At 34.3% G+C, this 15,122-nt stretch overlaps 1 protein-coding gene across 2 annotated transcripts in view; it reads left to right on the forward strand.

The window, feature by feature from the left end:
• TMEM135 (transmembrane protein 135) overlaps window positions 1–15,122 on the forward strand; it is a 242,447-nt gene that overhangs the window by 43,040 nt on the left and 184,285 nt on the right. For both annotated transcript variants that reach the window (XM_060303876.2, XM_030835860.3), the window contains exons 3-4: window positions 546–638; window positions 12,404–12,437. In XM_060303876.2, the coding sequence (XP_060159859.1) occupies window positions 546–638; window positions 12,404–12,437 (127 nt within the window). The remainder of the gene's footprint in view (window positions 1–545; window positions 639–12,403; window positions 12,438–15,122) is intronic.

Consider the following 15,122-nt stretch of genomic DNA (forward strand, 5'->3'; position numbering starts at 1 on the left):
TCTATGAGATAGGTAATACATTTATTCCCGTTTGGTAGATAGGAAATTGAGAACATAGAAGGTTTGCAGAGTGAACAATGTTGGATCCAGGGACTGTCTGAATGAATATAACAGGTTAAATTATTGGAAGGAGAGATACCTATTAGTTTGCTATTGTAGTAGCCTGAAGAAGAGATGGTGAGGGACATAAATGAGGCAAGGGCAGTAGGTTGGAGAGGAATTTGAGAGATAAATTGTACATGGAAGTATTTAAGGGGATGATTTCATGTATGGGACATGGAAGAAGGTGAAGCCAAGGATGTCTCAAAGTGTCACACGTAGGTGGATAAGTGGTTGTTGATATCATTAACCTAGGAAAAGAGAGGAGAAAGAACAGGTTCATGGAGATAAGGGACTAAGATAATGAGTTTGGTTTTGGACATGCTGAATTTGAGGTGCTGTGGGACATTTAGATAGAGGGTGAACTGAGAGGGGGAACTTCTATGTGTAATAACTGAAATGACCAACTAGAAATTTCATATAATCATTCCAAATTTCAATTTCAGGAAAATACTTGGAAAATTCTACTCATGGAGTCCTGGCTTTGGTGCCGCTTTGCCAGCTTCTTACGTGGCCATTCTAATTGAGAGAAAAAGCAGGTAAACTTTTACATACCTACATATTTAATACAACTGATTTACTGTCCACCATCACAACTGGAGGAGAAATATTTCTACACATATTTTTCAGTCTTGCAAATATTGGGCTGGCCAAAAAGTTTGTTTGGTTAGGGAATATGTTGTTCAATACAGTTCTTGGTGAAAATGAAAACTGTGTCTTTTATTTTAACTTAAAACTGAACGAACTTTTTGGCCAACCCAATATTTGATGGACAATTTAACTTTATACTTATATTATTTAGGTTTTTAAGCCTATAAAAAATAAAGATTGACATTATATAGTAAAAATGCCCATTAGTCTTTGTTTACTAAAAAATTGAAGGGTTCTCTGATGTGTCAAACTAAAACATGGCTTGCATAAATTCTAATTAAAGATCTTTTCCATAACTGTAATACCATTATCACACATAAGAAAATAAACAGTTTTCTTTTATCATTTAAATCTGTAATTTGCTTCGGGCTCATTAACCTCTATTAAATCAATTATTTTTTTTGGATATCTTCTCATTTAAAAAAATTTTCATTTTTATCAACTTGAAAATGTTCCACGTGGAATAATAAGATTTCTACAAAATGCTACAAACTGTTATTTAAGTTTTTCAGTCAGGTAAACTGTTGAAGTTAAACATTTTGCATAAAAGAATATTTGCCATTTCAGGAATAATTATTTTTATTGTTGAGAACTGCTTTGATTCCATCTTTATCCCGGAGAATAAAGATACGGTCAGGTATATTAATCAAGATGGGATCATCTTTCAGTTTATGAAGATGTTTGTTATAATCATTGATCCTCTAGTAAGACTATAGATAGATGTTGTTAGGTGACTAAATATTTACTTAAACCACCTGAAGCCATTTTAATGCATTTTTGTAAATGTAATAGTATCTAAATTTTTGTGATTCTCTGTTTGATGATACTTTTAGATTATTAAAATTACTAAAATCAAAGGATGTTATAACCCCAGGAAAATCAAGTCAGTATTGCTAGAAACATAGGTTCCCCACCTGAGAGGACAGTACAGAATAGTTGTTAAAAAGTGTGGATTCTGGAGCTATAAAATCTGGCTTGGGAGACTGGCTCCGCCACTTATTGTGTGACGTCTATGGCTTATTCCTTACCTGAAAAATGGAGGTAGTGATAATCTACTCACATGGTTATTCAGAGAATTAAGTGAGTTACTTATGTAAGTGTGCTTAGAAGAGTGCCTGACACATGGTAAGTGTGTTAAGTATTTTTATTGGTTTTTTGCCCATAAGTAATGAGAGCCTTGTTCTGGTGATTGTAACTTTCTGATCAATTTAAAAATCTAAATATTGGTTTTGGAAATGTGATTTCAAAGTATGTACTCATATATGAAACTTTAAAGATGCTTTAAATGAAGTTTGCTTCAATTTATTTTTTAGCACTTTAATAAGGTGGCATTTTTGAAGTTATTTGCCTACTTTTCAGCAGAAAATGTTGAAATGAACACCTGTGTAACGATCACCTAGAGTCAATAGTTGTTAACATTTTACCATTTTTACTTTATTTGTATGTGATTATATGTCTATGTATGTGTGGTATTGTGTGTGTGTACGAACCATATAGAAGTACATTGTAGACGTCATGACATTTTACTCCTAAATACTTTAGAATGCATATTCTAAAATAAGGGTACTTTCCTACATAATTACAACACTATTATCACACATAAGAAAATTAGCAGTCATTCCTGATTACCATCTTGTCCATATTGTCCTAAAATGCTTTTTTTTTTTTTTTTTTTTTTTTTTTTGCGGTACGCGGGCCTCTCACTGTTGTGGCCTCTCCCATTGCGGAGCATAGGCTCCGGACGCGCAGGCTCAGCGGCCATGGCTCACGGGCCTAGCTGCTCCGCGGCATGTGGGATCTTCCCGGACCGGGGCACGAACCCGCATCCCCTGCATCGGCAGGTGGACTCTCAACCACTGCGCCACCAGGGAAGCCCTCCATAGTTTTATCTTTTCTAGAATGTCATATAGTTGGAGTCATACAGTATGTTGGTTTTCAGATGGCCTCTTTTACTTAGTAATATGTATTTAAGCTTCTTCCATGTCTTTTCATGGCTTGATACGTTGTTTCTTTTTAGAACTGAATAATATTCCATGGTCTAGATGTACCACAGTTTACGTATCCATTGACCTACTGACAGACATCTTGGTTGCTTCCAAGTTTTGGTAATTATGGATAAAGCTGCTATAAACCTCCGTTTGTGGGTTTTTGTGTAGGCATAAATTTTCAACTCCTTTAGATAATTACTAAGGGGTATGATTGGGTATGATCATCTGGTAAGAGTATATTTAATTTTGTAAGAAACTGCCAACTGTCTTCCAAAGTGTCTGGGTCATTTTGTAACCCCACTAGCAATGAATGAGAATTCCTGTTGCTCTACATCTTCACCAGCATTCAGTGTTATCAGTGTTCTGAATTTTGGCCATTTTAATACATGTGTGGTGGTATCTCATTGTTGTTTTAGTTTGTATTTCCTCAATGATATATGTATTTTGTGGAGCGTTTTTTCATATGCTTACTTATTTTAATCTCTATGTGTCTATATGTTTAAAGTGGGTTTTTTGTAGATGACATATAGTTGGGTTATGTTTTGAGATCAACTCTGACAGTCTTTTAATTGTTGTTTTTAGACCATTGACATTCAAAGTGATTATTGATATAGTTGGATTAATTTCTACCATATTCATTATTGTTTTCTCTTTGTTGCCTTTGTTCTTATTTTTGTCTTCCACTCTTTTTCTGCCTTTTGTGGTTTTTACTGAATGTTATATGTGGTTCCATTTTCTCTTCTTTCTTAACATATCAGTTATACTTTTTTTTTTTTTTACTTTTTTTAGTGGTTGCCTTAGTTTTAACAGTGCATCTTTACAACTAATCCAAGTCCACTTTCAAATAATGCTGTACCCCTTCATAGGTAATGAGAGTATCTTATAATAACAAAATAGCCCAAATTCCTTCCTCCTGTCCTTTGTATCATTGTTGTCATTCACTTCACTTATAAGCATAATTACCACACACACACATACACACACCACACACTCGATATATACATACATAATCAAATACATTGTTGCTATTATTTTGAATAATTGTTATCTGTTTGAATAATTAAAAATAAGAAAAATAAATTAAAAAATTTACCTTCACTCATATCTTATTTGATGCTCTACCTTTCTTTATGTACATGAGTTTCTGACTCATACTTTTCTTCTCTCTAGAGAACATTTAACGTTTCTTGCAGAGCAGGTCTACTGGCAACAGATTCAATTTTGTTTGTCTAGTAAAATCTTTATTTGTCCTTCACTTTTGAAGGATAATTTTACAGGGTGCAGAATTCTAGGTTGGTGTTTTTTTTCTCTCAATGCTTTCAGTATTTCACTCCACTCTCCTGTTTGCATGGTTTCTGAGGAGAAGTCGGATGTAATTCTTTTTTTTTTTTTTTTTTTTTTTTTGCAGTACGCGGGCCTCTCACTGTTGTGGCCTCTCCCGTTGCGGAGCACAGGCTCCAGACATGTAGGCTCAGTGGCCATGGCTCATGGGCCTAGCTGCGCTGTGGCATGTGGGGTCTTCCCGGACCGGGGCACGAACCTGTGTCCCCTGCATTGGCAGGTGGACTCTCAACCACTGCGCCACCAGGGAAGCCCCAATTTGTGTCTTTTGCCTCTTGGTATGTCTTGTAATTTTTTCTTGTTAGCCGGACATGATGTACCAGGTAAACGGAATTGCTGTAAATAGGCCTTTTGTAATGTAGTGGTGAGTTGTGTGGGGAAGGGAAGTGTTCTATAGTCCTTTGACTCGGTTTCCTTCCAATGAGCCTATGCCTGTGGACTGTGAACTTACCAAGTGTTTCTCAATTTTCCCCCTCCCCCTTGGTGGGGCAGGATGGTTAGAGTGTGCTGGAGTTGGGTTTTTCCCCTTCCTCCATGTGGAATTCTAGAGCCACGTGGAGTTGGGTGTTTTCCTTCCCCAGGTGAGTAAGGCTCTCATAATACCCCAGCAGGTTAGGGTCTGCTTAACTAGTTTGCCCTGAGGGCAACCAGTGCTCTGGCTTATTTCAAAATGGTTCCTTTTCCCCTCCCTCTACTTGGAAGTACAAGGGGATTTTTCTCTGCTATTTACTGTGAGAACCTAGTCAAGCTCCTGGAGGTAAAACTCAAAAAAGTGTGGGGCCCCCTTAAGACTGATACCTCTGTAATTCTTAACTTCCACACTGAGCCTCCTGCTCTTTATCAATTATAGTGCAGGCTTTCCTCTCCTGGCTCTCATTCCCTCCGAGGTTTCAGCTTGTGAGTCTGTGCTCTTAAGTTGTAATTCTCTGTATCTGCCTGCAGTCTCTCCAGTTTTGCGGGCAGCATTTTGCAGTGTGACCTTACTTTTCTTGTGGATGTTAACTTTTCAGTTTGTTGAGCTTTCTCCTTGGTGTTAGGACTAAGTGATCACTTCCAAGCTCCCTACATGGAAACTGGAAACTGGAAGAATGATTTTGTTATTTTAGAATAACATTTCTATGTATTTGTTTATGAAATATTTTTCTTTCGTGTGTGTGCTTGCTCTACAGTCTACATTATATATTTTTAACTTTATAGCTTCTTAGTGTTAATATTATCACCTCCCAAAATGTAGAAATATGTTTAGGTCCATCTTAGAGGTTATCTATTATAGGATTTTTTTTCCCCTTTCCTTTCTTTTTTCTTTTTCTCTCTTCTCCCCCCCACCCTCCTGCCCCCCTTCTTTCTTTCTTTTTTTGCTAGCCAATAGTCAGTTACTCTGGCACCAGGAGTTCAATAGTCCATTCTTTCTCCACTGATTTGGAATGCTCCTTGTCATATACCAATTTTTCATATATATGTGTGTTTTGTTGATTTCTGAATTTTTTTCTGTTGATGTATTAGTCTAGGTCTTATCTTTACAATTTTAGTTTCAAAAAAGTCAAATTTTTCTTTGAAGACCAACATTTGTTTAAATAGCATAATAATTCTAAAATAAAATTGTGTTATTGATATTAAAAGCTGTAACTTCTTAAGGCATAAAGAGGTTTCCTAGAAGTGAGGTGATAACTTGGATTTTGGTTACTAGTTTATTTCCTATTCTCCGTTTACATTTGGTAGTACACTATTTTTTTTTTTAAGTTTTCTGATTTTATTTTTTGAAGTAAGCTATTGCACTGGTGTTTTATTCATAGACGGTAGGTATTCATAGAAAATTGGTTCTAGATTATGGCCTGTTCTAAATATTAACTGGAGTGGATTTACTGTTTTGAAGACCTGATCAGAATTTTAAGTTTGGCTTCTTTATAAGTATTATCCCATGGTTGCTGAAGAAAAATTGATCCTTATCTTGATGTGATTGTTTAGTAGTCGAACTTTTGGTGATATGTATTGATTCTGTTGTTTATTAGGTGATGCAGTTAATACCTGGAAATAGCTTTTGAGTTCTTGGGTGTTTTTAAATTTAATTTAATTTAATTTTATTTATTTATTTTTGCGGTACGCGAGCCTCTCACCATTGTGGCCTCTCCCACTGTGGAGCAGAGGCTCCGGACGCGCAGGCTCAGCGGCCATGGCTCACGGGACCAGCCGCTCCGCGGCATGTGGGATCCTCCCGGACCGGGGCACGAACCCGTGTCCCCTGCATCGGCAGGCGGACCCTCAACCACTGCACCATCAGGGAAGCCCTTGGGTTTTTTTTAGAATTGTGTATGTATATGTACATCAGCCACAAATACTGGTTTGGGGGTCTAATTAAAAACTTTAAAATTTAATTTTATAGTATTGTTCAGAAGCTGGTGACTTACTGTTTAAAAAGCAGGTTTAAAAGTGGTTTTTTTGGCCTTAACCTTAAAAGATAGAAAAGCAAATCTTTTTGTTTTTCTTTACAAGTTGCTTTATAGTGTGTCTTATTTTAAGAAAGTATGGTCTATGTTTATCTGGAATTGCACAAAAGTTACTTGCTTTGAAAAAGTATTTTTTACTTAAAACAAATTTTTATTGATTTCATTAAACATCAAGATCCCTGAATAGACTGTAAGTAATTTACAAAGGTTGAAGTTATGTGTATTTCAAAATTATTACATCTAGCCCCAAATGAAGCATATTAATATTATAGTTTTTACTTTAAGGAAAAGGAATTTGTAATCATGCCTTTAATTCACAAAGAAAGTCAATGATGGAGATAGCCAGTAGGCAGCTTGAAATATGAGTCTAGATTCAGGAGAAGCACAGTAGTTATGTAACTAAAATTGGAAGTTTCCTTCTTGTAGGTTATCATTGAAGCTATGGGAGAAGATCAGAGTCTCAAAGCTCAGAATAAGAAGAGGTCTGAGGTTATAAGCTGGGAAACAGCAACATTTAAGGAATCAGATTTCAATTGATCTTTTATCAATTGATCAGTTGTCAGTTCATCCTTTTAAAAATAAATATCAGTAATATATTAGAAAGAGTAGAAGAAACAGAATGTGGAAGCAGTTTTTTCCAAATTAGCAAATAGTGGTAATCCTAATTTTTAAATCTCTAAAGCTGTATTTAATAAAATCTTTACTGAAGTTATACATTTTGTATAATCAGTTTTTCAAAAAGCATTTAATGAGGTACAAGCATACAACATGGTTATATATACACACATATGTATGATGGATATATATATAGATGTATAAGTGAAGATCTATCTATATTCATGTCTTCATCTACATTGGTTTAAACTTATTTCCTCCCAACTTTCCAGCTCATCCATCCATTTATTCATCCATTCCTCCATCCATCCATCCATCTTTCCCAGTCTCCTTCCCTCTACAGAATTAAGCATGCTTTGCCAGCTAGTTCCTAACACCTTGTAAGAGGGCAGCTTACTTAAATCTTAATCGCATCACTGTGGGGTTCTGTGAAAGCTTTGAAGTTGTTTCCAGGGTTGCTTAAAAAATTTGTGCCACAAAGAACTGTGATGGTAGTAACTCAGCAGGAAGCATTGGTAACATCTAGTTTATCCCTAGGTGGGCTGTTAAGAACTAGTCTTCTCTTTCTTTTTCTAGGAAGTGCTTTGTTTGTGGTTCAGAAAGAAGTTGTTCTGATGGATTTTGTTTCTGATGGATTTGCTTTGATATTTAGTACTAGTTTAGGTAAGTTGAAACTGCAGGGTGCTCAAACATGGACGTGGATTAAAGTATCAAAAATTGCATATTTATTCTAAGCATATTCGTGGCTTGAGTTGTTAAATTACACTATTGTAGTTATGAAACTCCCAAGCAGATATGACCAAAATGAATCAACTATATAATATGTGAATAAAAGAATACTTATAAACTGGCCTATAAATTCTTGGGATCTTCAAGTTTCAGTGTCATGTTCACAGGAAGAAAATTAAATTACCTTGCAGTCTTCTGAAAAGCTTACTCTGTATTATCCACTATATATAATAGAATGTGATTATAGACTCTTGCTCTAGACTGCAAGTTTACCTTATCCATTCTTATACCTTAAAGAAGTATTTTATACTCTTCTAAAACATTCTGACAGATGAAATCTATTATATTTTGAAAGACTTTCTGAAATGATTAAATAGCATCTCTTGGTAACCATTACAATGTTTAAGAACAATCACTTTGTTTTTCTTTAATCTCTAATTTCTCCTTATCCATAGAACACAGAACACACATATTTTATATATATACATAGAAGATATAAATATTTAGAATTTAGAGGTTACACCATTCTTTCTGTATTCTGTAGTGACCTTAGTTATGAAATGTGTTATATAACAGTATCATTCAGAAGTTTGAGAAAGTTAGCTAAAGAATATTTACACTAAAGTTTCCAGAAAAAAAGCATTATTGTTCATCTGATGAGACAGAATAATGTCATTAGAAGATAATCCTTGGAATTTCAGTAGAATGTGAGGATACCTTTTAATCTACTGAGATGTTAAGAAAATTTAATTATTTTAATATTTTCCCGCAGGAGTAGTGATACTCTGATTACAAAGAGTTAGTTCTTACAGCAGTGGTTCTTAATACTTTTTTAGATAGTACCCTTTGATGTGCACACCCACTTACATTTTTCATGCAAGTTTAAAAGATTCACCCCCTTTCCCCATCAAAAAAAAAGAAAAGAAAAAAAAAGAAGCTTATCTGTAGTTTAAAGAAATACTCGACTAACTTTAGACTGCTTGTTCACTGAGCTTCACCAGTCTTCTAATCTAGTGATTCTCAGCAGAATGGGAGTATTTGTGTATCAGAGTCTCCTGTGAAGTTTAAAAAGTTTTTGTCCTCCTTGCCCCAGCCCTTCCTCTAGGCCACCTTTTGTTCTAATTGGCACCTCCCCCTTCCCCATCACTGTTGTAAGCAGTGTTTTATAACTTATAACTTGGTTTCCAGAGAGAATTTATGCACTAGGAAGGGAGTGACTTGTTTGTCTTCAGACGTAGGCTAGATACAGTCAAGTGTTAAATAAAATTGGTATTTAATTAGCTTATCTATTTCCTATGATACTGAACATCTCCGGAGAAGTGTTAAAGTAAATCACTGTTCTCATATTCTAACCTACCAAGTTGACATTGGAATGGAGGTTAAAGACGTACCAGGTAAAGGCACCAAAAAGAGTCTGGCTATGTAATCCAACATATCATGCCCATCACAGGCATTGCCCTCTCATTCTTGAGGCTATTAGCTTTGGGTTGGAATTCAGATAAAGCTGGGAAGGAGGTGATCTTCCTCATTGTTTGGGAAGGATAAATTGAAACTTGAGACCAGAATAGGACATAATCTAATAAAGATGCATCCTCAGTTTTTCCCAGTAGTAAGAATGTGTCAAGGCTTTGTTCATCCTCATTACACAGAAGCCTGCTAGGACAGCATATTAAACAAGTCAGTGAATTTTAGAATTGAAAGGTAACTTAGGACTTCCCTGGTGGCGCAGTGCTTAAGAATCCGCCTGCCAATGCAGGGCACACGGGTTCGAGCCCTGGTCGGGGAAGATCCCACATGCCGCGGAGCAACTAAGCCCGTGCACCACAACTACTGAGCCTGTGCTCTAGAGCCCGCAAGCCACAACTACTGAGCCCATGTGCCACAACTACGGAAGCCCGCGCGCCTAGAGCCCGTGCTTCGCAACAAGAGAAGCCACTGCAATGAGAAGCCCGTGCACCAAAACGAAGAGTAGCCCCCGCTCGCCTCAACTAGAGAAAAGCCCACGTGCAGCAACAAAGACCCAGTGTAGCTAAAAATAAATAAATTTTAAAAAAAAGAAAGGTAACTTAGTAATGTAAAGATTTTCTGCTGTAGAAACAGTGCATTGGAATGAACGTGAAACTGGAGCCAGACGAACTTGCTTTTTGCTGCTTTTGTATTTTTAAGGAAACCACTTCTTTGATTCTTGATTTTCAATAGAGTGAGGGCAGTAGTATCTGTGTTACACTTCACAGAACTAGTGAGAGGATAAAATCTGATTTCAAAATATTAATTATACCTTGTAAATTATTAAATTTTATACAAATGTATGACAAACAGATCACGTCTTTGCTTGCTAATAAATTAGTATCATTAATTGGCCCTCGCTCTGTCTGGTGGCTATCTTTTGTGATTATATTTCTATAATACATGTTTATAATGTGTTCCTTTTTATAAAACTGAGTTCCTAGAAACACCTTGCTTAGTAATTCTACCATTTGCTTAGTGTCTATAGATGCCAGGTACTATTATTGCAGGTCTGTGAAAATGTAAAGGTTAACAAGATAATCTTTGCTCAGTAAAGGTAAACAGTTATAGATGGAAGCTAGTGATGATTCTGGAGCTGGATTACTGTTAATATTAGAGGCAGAATGAGATTAGTGGAACAAATGTTTTTAAAGATAGCATCATACATTATTAGTTCACTTCATAATGAAAAGTATTTTCAGGGACTACCACTGAAATTACAGAAATATTTTTATTTTGGTTTTTGTAATGAAGAATATTATTTTTTTCTTCGTACATAACCAACTGTTGGTAAGAATAGGTATCACTTGAGAAGGATTGAACTTTTCTGTGTATGTGTGACTCTTGGATGATGATGTTACCCTAACTTTTCTTGATATAATTTATTTAAAATAAGTACTATTAGAACATCTTTGATTTAGAATTTGGTAGGAACTAATAAGCTTGGTAAGGTTTAGTGAGAACAATTTCAATTCGTATGTACAATCATAGAAAAGAAGAGCTGAAAGGGACCTTACAGATCATCTTATCACTGATTCTGAAACACTTTTTTAGAAGGTCAGTAGACTTGTCTTGTTCTGCTGAGGTGCATTAGGACCTGCTGAAGAGGGACATTGCTGGGGGGGTGTGGCCCAGTGGGTATGCCTAGACCTCCTTCTCCTTTCAACCAGGGTGGCCCAATGATATGTGTTATATATTGCTGATAAATGTAAGTTTTTTCTTTAAGTAGTTTTTATGTTTGAAAATGTAAGTTAGATAACTAGTTTTGTTCCCTTATTTTTATGACAAAATTACAGGGTACCAGAGAATTAAAGTTAACTGGAACCCTGATTTCAGAACTTCACTTCAGCATTGTTCACTTACATCGTACTGCCTCCATGTGGCTTTAGTAAATTAAAAAGCCTATTAAGCCAAGTTAAATGATGAGCAGTCAAGACTTTGTATGACTGGATCTGACATCAAGAAGATTTGATTGATGATGTTAATATCAAGACCTGGCATGATATTTAAGTTAAAGTGATTTGATATTTTTGCTTCTTTTATATATAAAGTAGTAGTTTCTTTGAGTTCTAAAAAAATGTTCAGCATTGAATCTCAAATAAGTTTTTATAATTTTCAGAGTTTATTATTTGAACTCTGCCCTTGAACTCTTAAAACATTAACGACCTCTTTCTTAGAGGATAGGATATGGTTCATTTATGGTCTCATGTGCAGATAAGTTAAATAAAGTGATTAAGGGCATAAAATTGTCCTTATCTTTGAGTTTCTAGATGAATTCTCATTAAGTAAGAGTAAATATGTATTTAGTAAATATGCAGTTTTTCTGTAAAGTGAGTGTTTATAGAGCTTTTGTTTGTCCTTTGGCATTAGAGAATTAACTTACTGCCTGACTTTTCACTTAACAATGAAATTAAAACAAGGTGATTTGTATGATTTGTAATGGCATCTAATGAACAGTTGCATTGTGTGTGAAACAAATAGAAGATCTGTTTTTTAAAAATAAATATGCATTTAGTTAAAATTGATATGGCCTTGACATTTTTGGCAAGATGAATTTGTTAGGATTCTTCCTTAAATTTAGAATTCTCTAGCATAAACATAGAATAATAGCAAATTGTACCTCTCTTCCTATTAAAAAATAATAAGGTATTAGTAGTTTTAAAAATTGAGATGTAATTGACATATAACATTATATTAGTTTCAGGTGAACAATATAATAATTAGATATTGGTGTATATTGCAAAATGATTATCACAGTAAGTCTAGTTAACAATTACTATGCAATAGTAATTTTAAAGAATTTTAATTAACGAGCATTAAACAGAATGTTTAATGACTGCAGATTAGAATGACTTGTAGAATCTATTTACAGCCAACTATTAGGGTACTGAAAACTTAGATCAGCATAATCTATCCCTTTTCCACAACTTCTGGTAATTGTTTTGGTAGATTTCTAAAAAAATGATAAAGTGATTATTAAGTCAAATTGATGGTTAGTCTCACGCTGTCTCTTCTTAAAATTATTTGCAGGAGAGGGCTGCTCACAATTTATATGGCCAACTTGGTGAGTAATTCTTTTTTTTTTTGCTTTCAAGATTTTTCCATGTACTTTTAAACCTTTTTTTGTTTGTTTTTTTGAATCAAGTTCCCTTAAAAAAAAAAAGAAAGAAAACCTACTTAAATTTGAGAATATTTTCTGTCTCTGTTTTAAAGGATAGACTTAAATGTTTAAAATAGCTTTGATGCTCTCTGGTTTATTCCTGTCATTTATGACTGAATTGCACTTACTTCAGGAGGAAGATGATTCACGGCCCTGTGTCCTTCATGACTCTTTTTTCCTTAAAGATTAGATCTTCATCTTTGATAGGGTATATATCTATATCTGTTTATGTCTCGCTATATATCTTTAACTTCATTTCATATTCTGCTTCTATTGCTAACTTCTTGTGGCAAAAAAGATTTAAGGATGAGCTTTTATGATGCACAGTTTTCTTGGAATCAGAATAGCACTCATTCTATCTAAATACTGAATATATTTAATACTATAATTAGCTAGGCTTCTAAATTTCTAAGTTTTCAGAATTGAAATTAATGTTGTCTAGTCTGATATTTACTGTAAATATATAATCAAGGTTATATGCTTTTCATTCATTGTCAAGTTCATATTTTAAAAACATATTTGTATTAAAACCTTTTAAAGTTGTTTAATGGAATTGATAGGCGACATTGAAAAATTCAACTATGGAAAGATGAATTAATTATGTGTTTACCTAAGGATAGGTTTTTGAATTTTGTAACAAGGGAATGTAGTTCAGGGTTGTATTCAGCAACTTATTTCAGTTTCAAAATGTTTAATTTTTGCTCTGTTCTTATCATGTGTCAGTTACTGTGCTATATGCTGGAAGGCAAGATGAAGACAGTTCTTGTACTTACAGAGTTTGCTGTCTAGTGGGAAAGTCACAATAGAAATAATGTTTGAAAAGGACTGGAAGATGAATTATAGGGTGCTGTGGAAACCATAATAGTAGCACCAAACTATGCTAGGTGCTGCTTTCCTTTCTGATTTTGTAAAAAACTTAAAAATATTACATCTGCATGCTAGAATAGATTTGAGTTTTAATGCATTTTTTTCTTTTAGTCATACACATGCTTTTCTATACTACCACATGGTGATACTTTAATACTGAAATACTATATGTATTTACACATTTATCTTAAATGCTAAGTAAATTTCGACAAACTTTTTTTGTGTTGCCTTGTTTAGATTGGAAATTCCTGGAGAGAAGATATTTGATTTCGATTAATATAATCAATGTTGGAAAATGCCCTAAAAATACTGTATTTTTTTTAAGATTAAACTTTTTATTTTGAAATAATCATAGGTTCATATGCAGTTGTAAGAAATAATAGAGAGATCTCATGTTACTCTCTACCCAGTTTCCCTTAATAGTATTATTTTACAAAACTGTAGTAGTATCAAAATTAGGATATTTACATTGATATTTACTGTAGTCAAGATAGAGAACATTTCCTTCACAGGGATCCTTCATGCTGCCCTTTTGTAGCTACATTTACTTCCCTCTGACCCTTACCTCCCATTCCTCAACCTCTGGCAACCATTAATTTATTCTTTATTTCTGTAATTTTTTAAATTCTATAATCATTTCAAGAATGATGTATAAATAGAATTATATAGTACATACTATTTGTCATTAGCTGTTTTCACTCAACGTAATTCTCTGGAGATTCAAGTTGTTCGGTATATCAGTAGTTCATTCCTTTTTATTGCTGAGTAGTATATCATGGTATGGCTGTACTAGTTTATTTAACTATTCACCCATTGAAGAACATCTGGCTTGTTTCCAGTTTTTGGCTGTTACAAATAAAGCCGCTATAGATGTTCATGTACAGGTTTTTGTGTGAACATGAGTTTTTATTTCTCTGGGATAAATGCCCAGAAGTGTAGGTGCCAGGTTGTATGGTAGTTGAATGTTTAGTTTTTAAAGAAACTGATAAACTGTTTTCCAGAGTGGCTGTACTATGTTGTTTTGATAGTGTTCCCAATTTGAATCTCTCGATCTTTCTAAACGGGAAACTTTTTGTGTTAACTTAACATTAACATTTGTCTGTTAAGTAGATTTGTATTTTTTATGTCCAGATTAATAAATGTCAGTATTAGGCAAGTTTTTCAGAAAGTGCAAAATACGAATTGGTCTTTTATCTTTTGTCAGCCAGGGTCTGTAATTTAAAAGTTTAGTGAGATCAAAGGCTTTTACACATGGATTTTTTACATGGATTTTTTACTATGTCCAAAGGAAATGAATTTGTACATGATACATTCTGGATACTAATGATAGACTTAGTATCTTCATCGTCCCTTCCTCTGAATAGAGCCTTTTATTTATACTATTGCTGTATAACTATTACTTAACTAAGAGGGTGGTTAGTGCAGAATAGGTAAGAAATACTTTCAGAGACTGAGTTTAACCTTAAGAAATAACTTTGTTCTGTAACTCTATTATGTTGCTCACTAGACTAAGTTGAGATTGTTGGATTATTTTAACATCAACGACAAAATTTCTAAATGTTGGGAGGTTTTATTTTAAGAAAATTATACATTTTATTTAGGTATGTGTTTCTGATTTGGAAAGTAGAGAAAAACATGAAGAAGAAAGTAAAAATCATCTGTAGCTTTACTGTGTAGTAATTACTAACATTTTAGTGTTTATTTCTTTATTCCCTTCCCTTT

The sequence above is a fragment of the Globicephala melas genome, chromosome 8 (assembly GCF_963455315.2).
Source record: "Globicephala melas chromosome 8, mGloMel1.2, whole genome shotgun sequence".
Lineage (NCBI taxonomy): Eukaryota > Metazoa > Chordata > Mammalia > Artiodactyla > Delphinidae > Globicephala > Globicephala melas.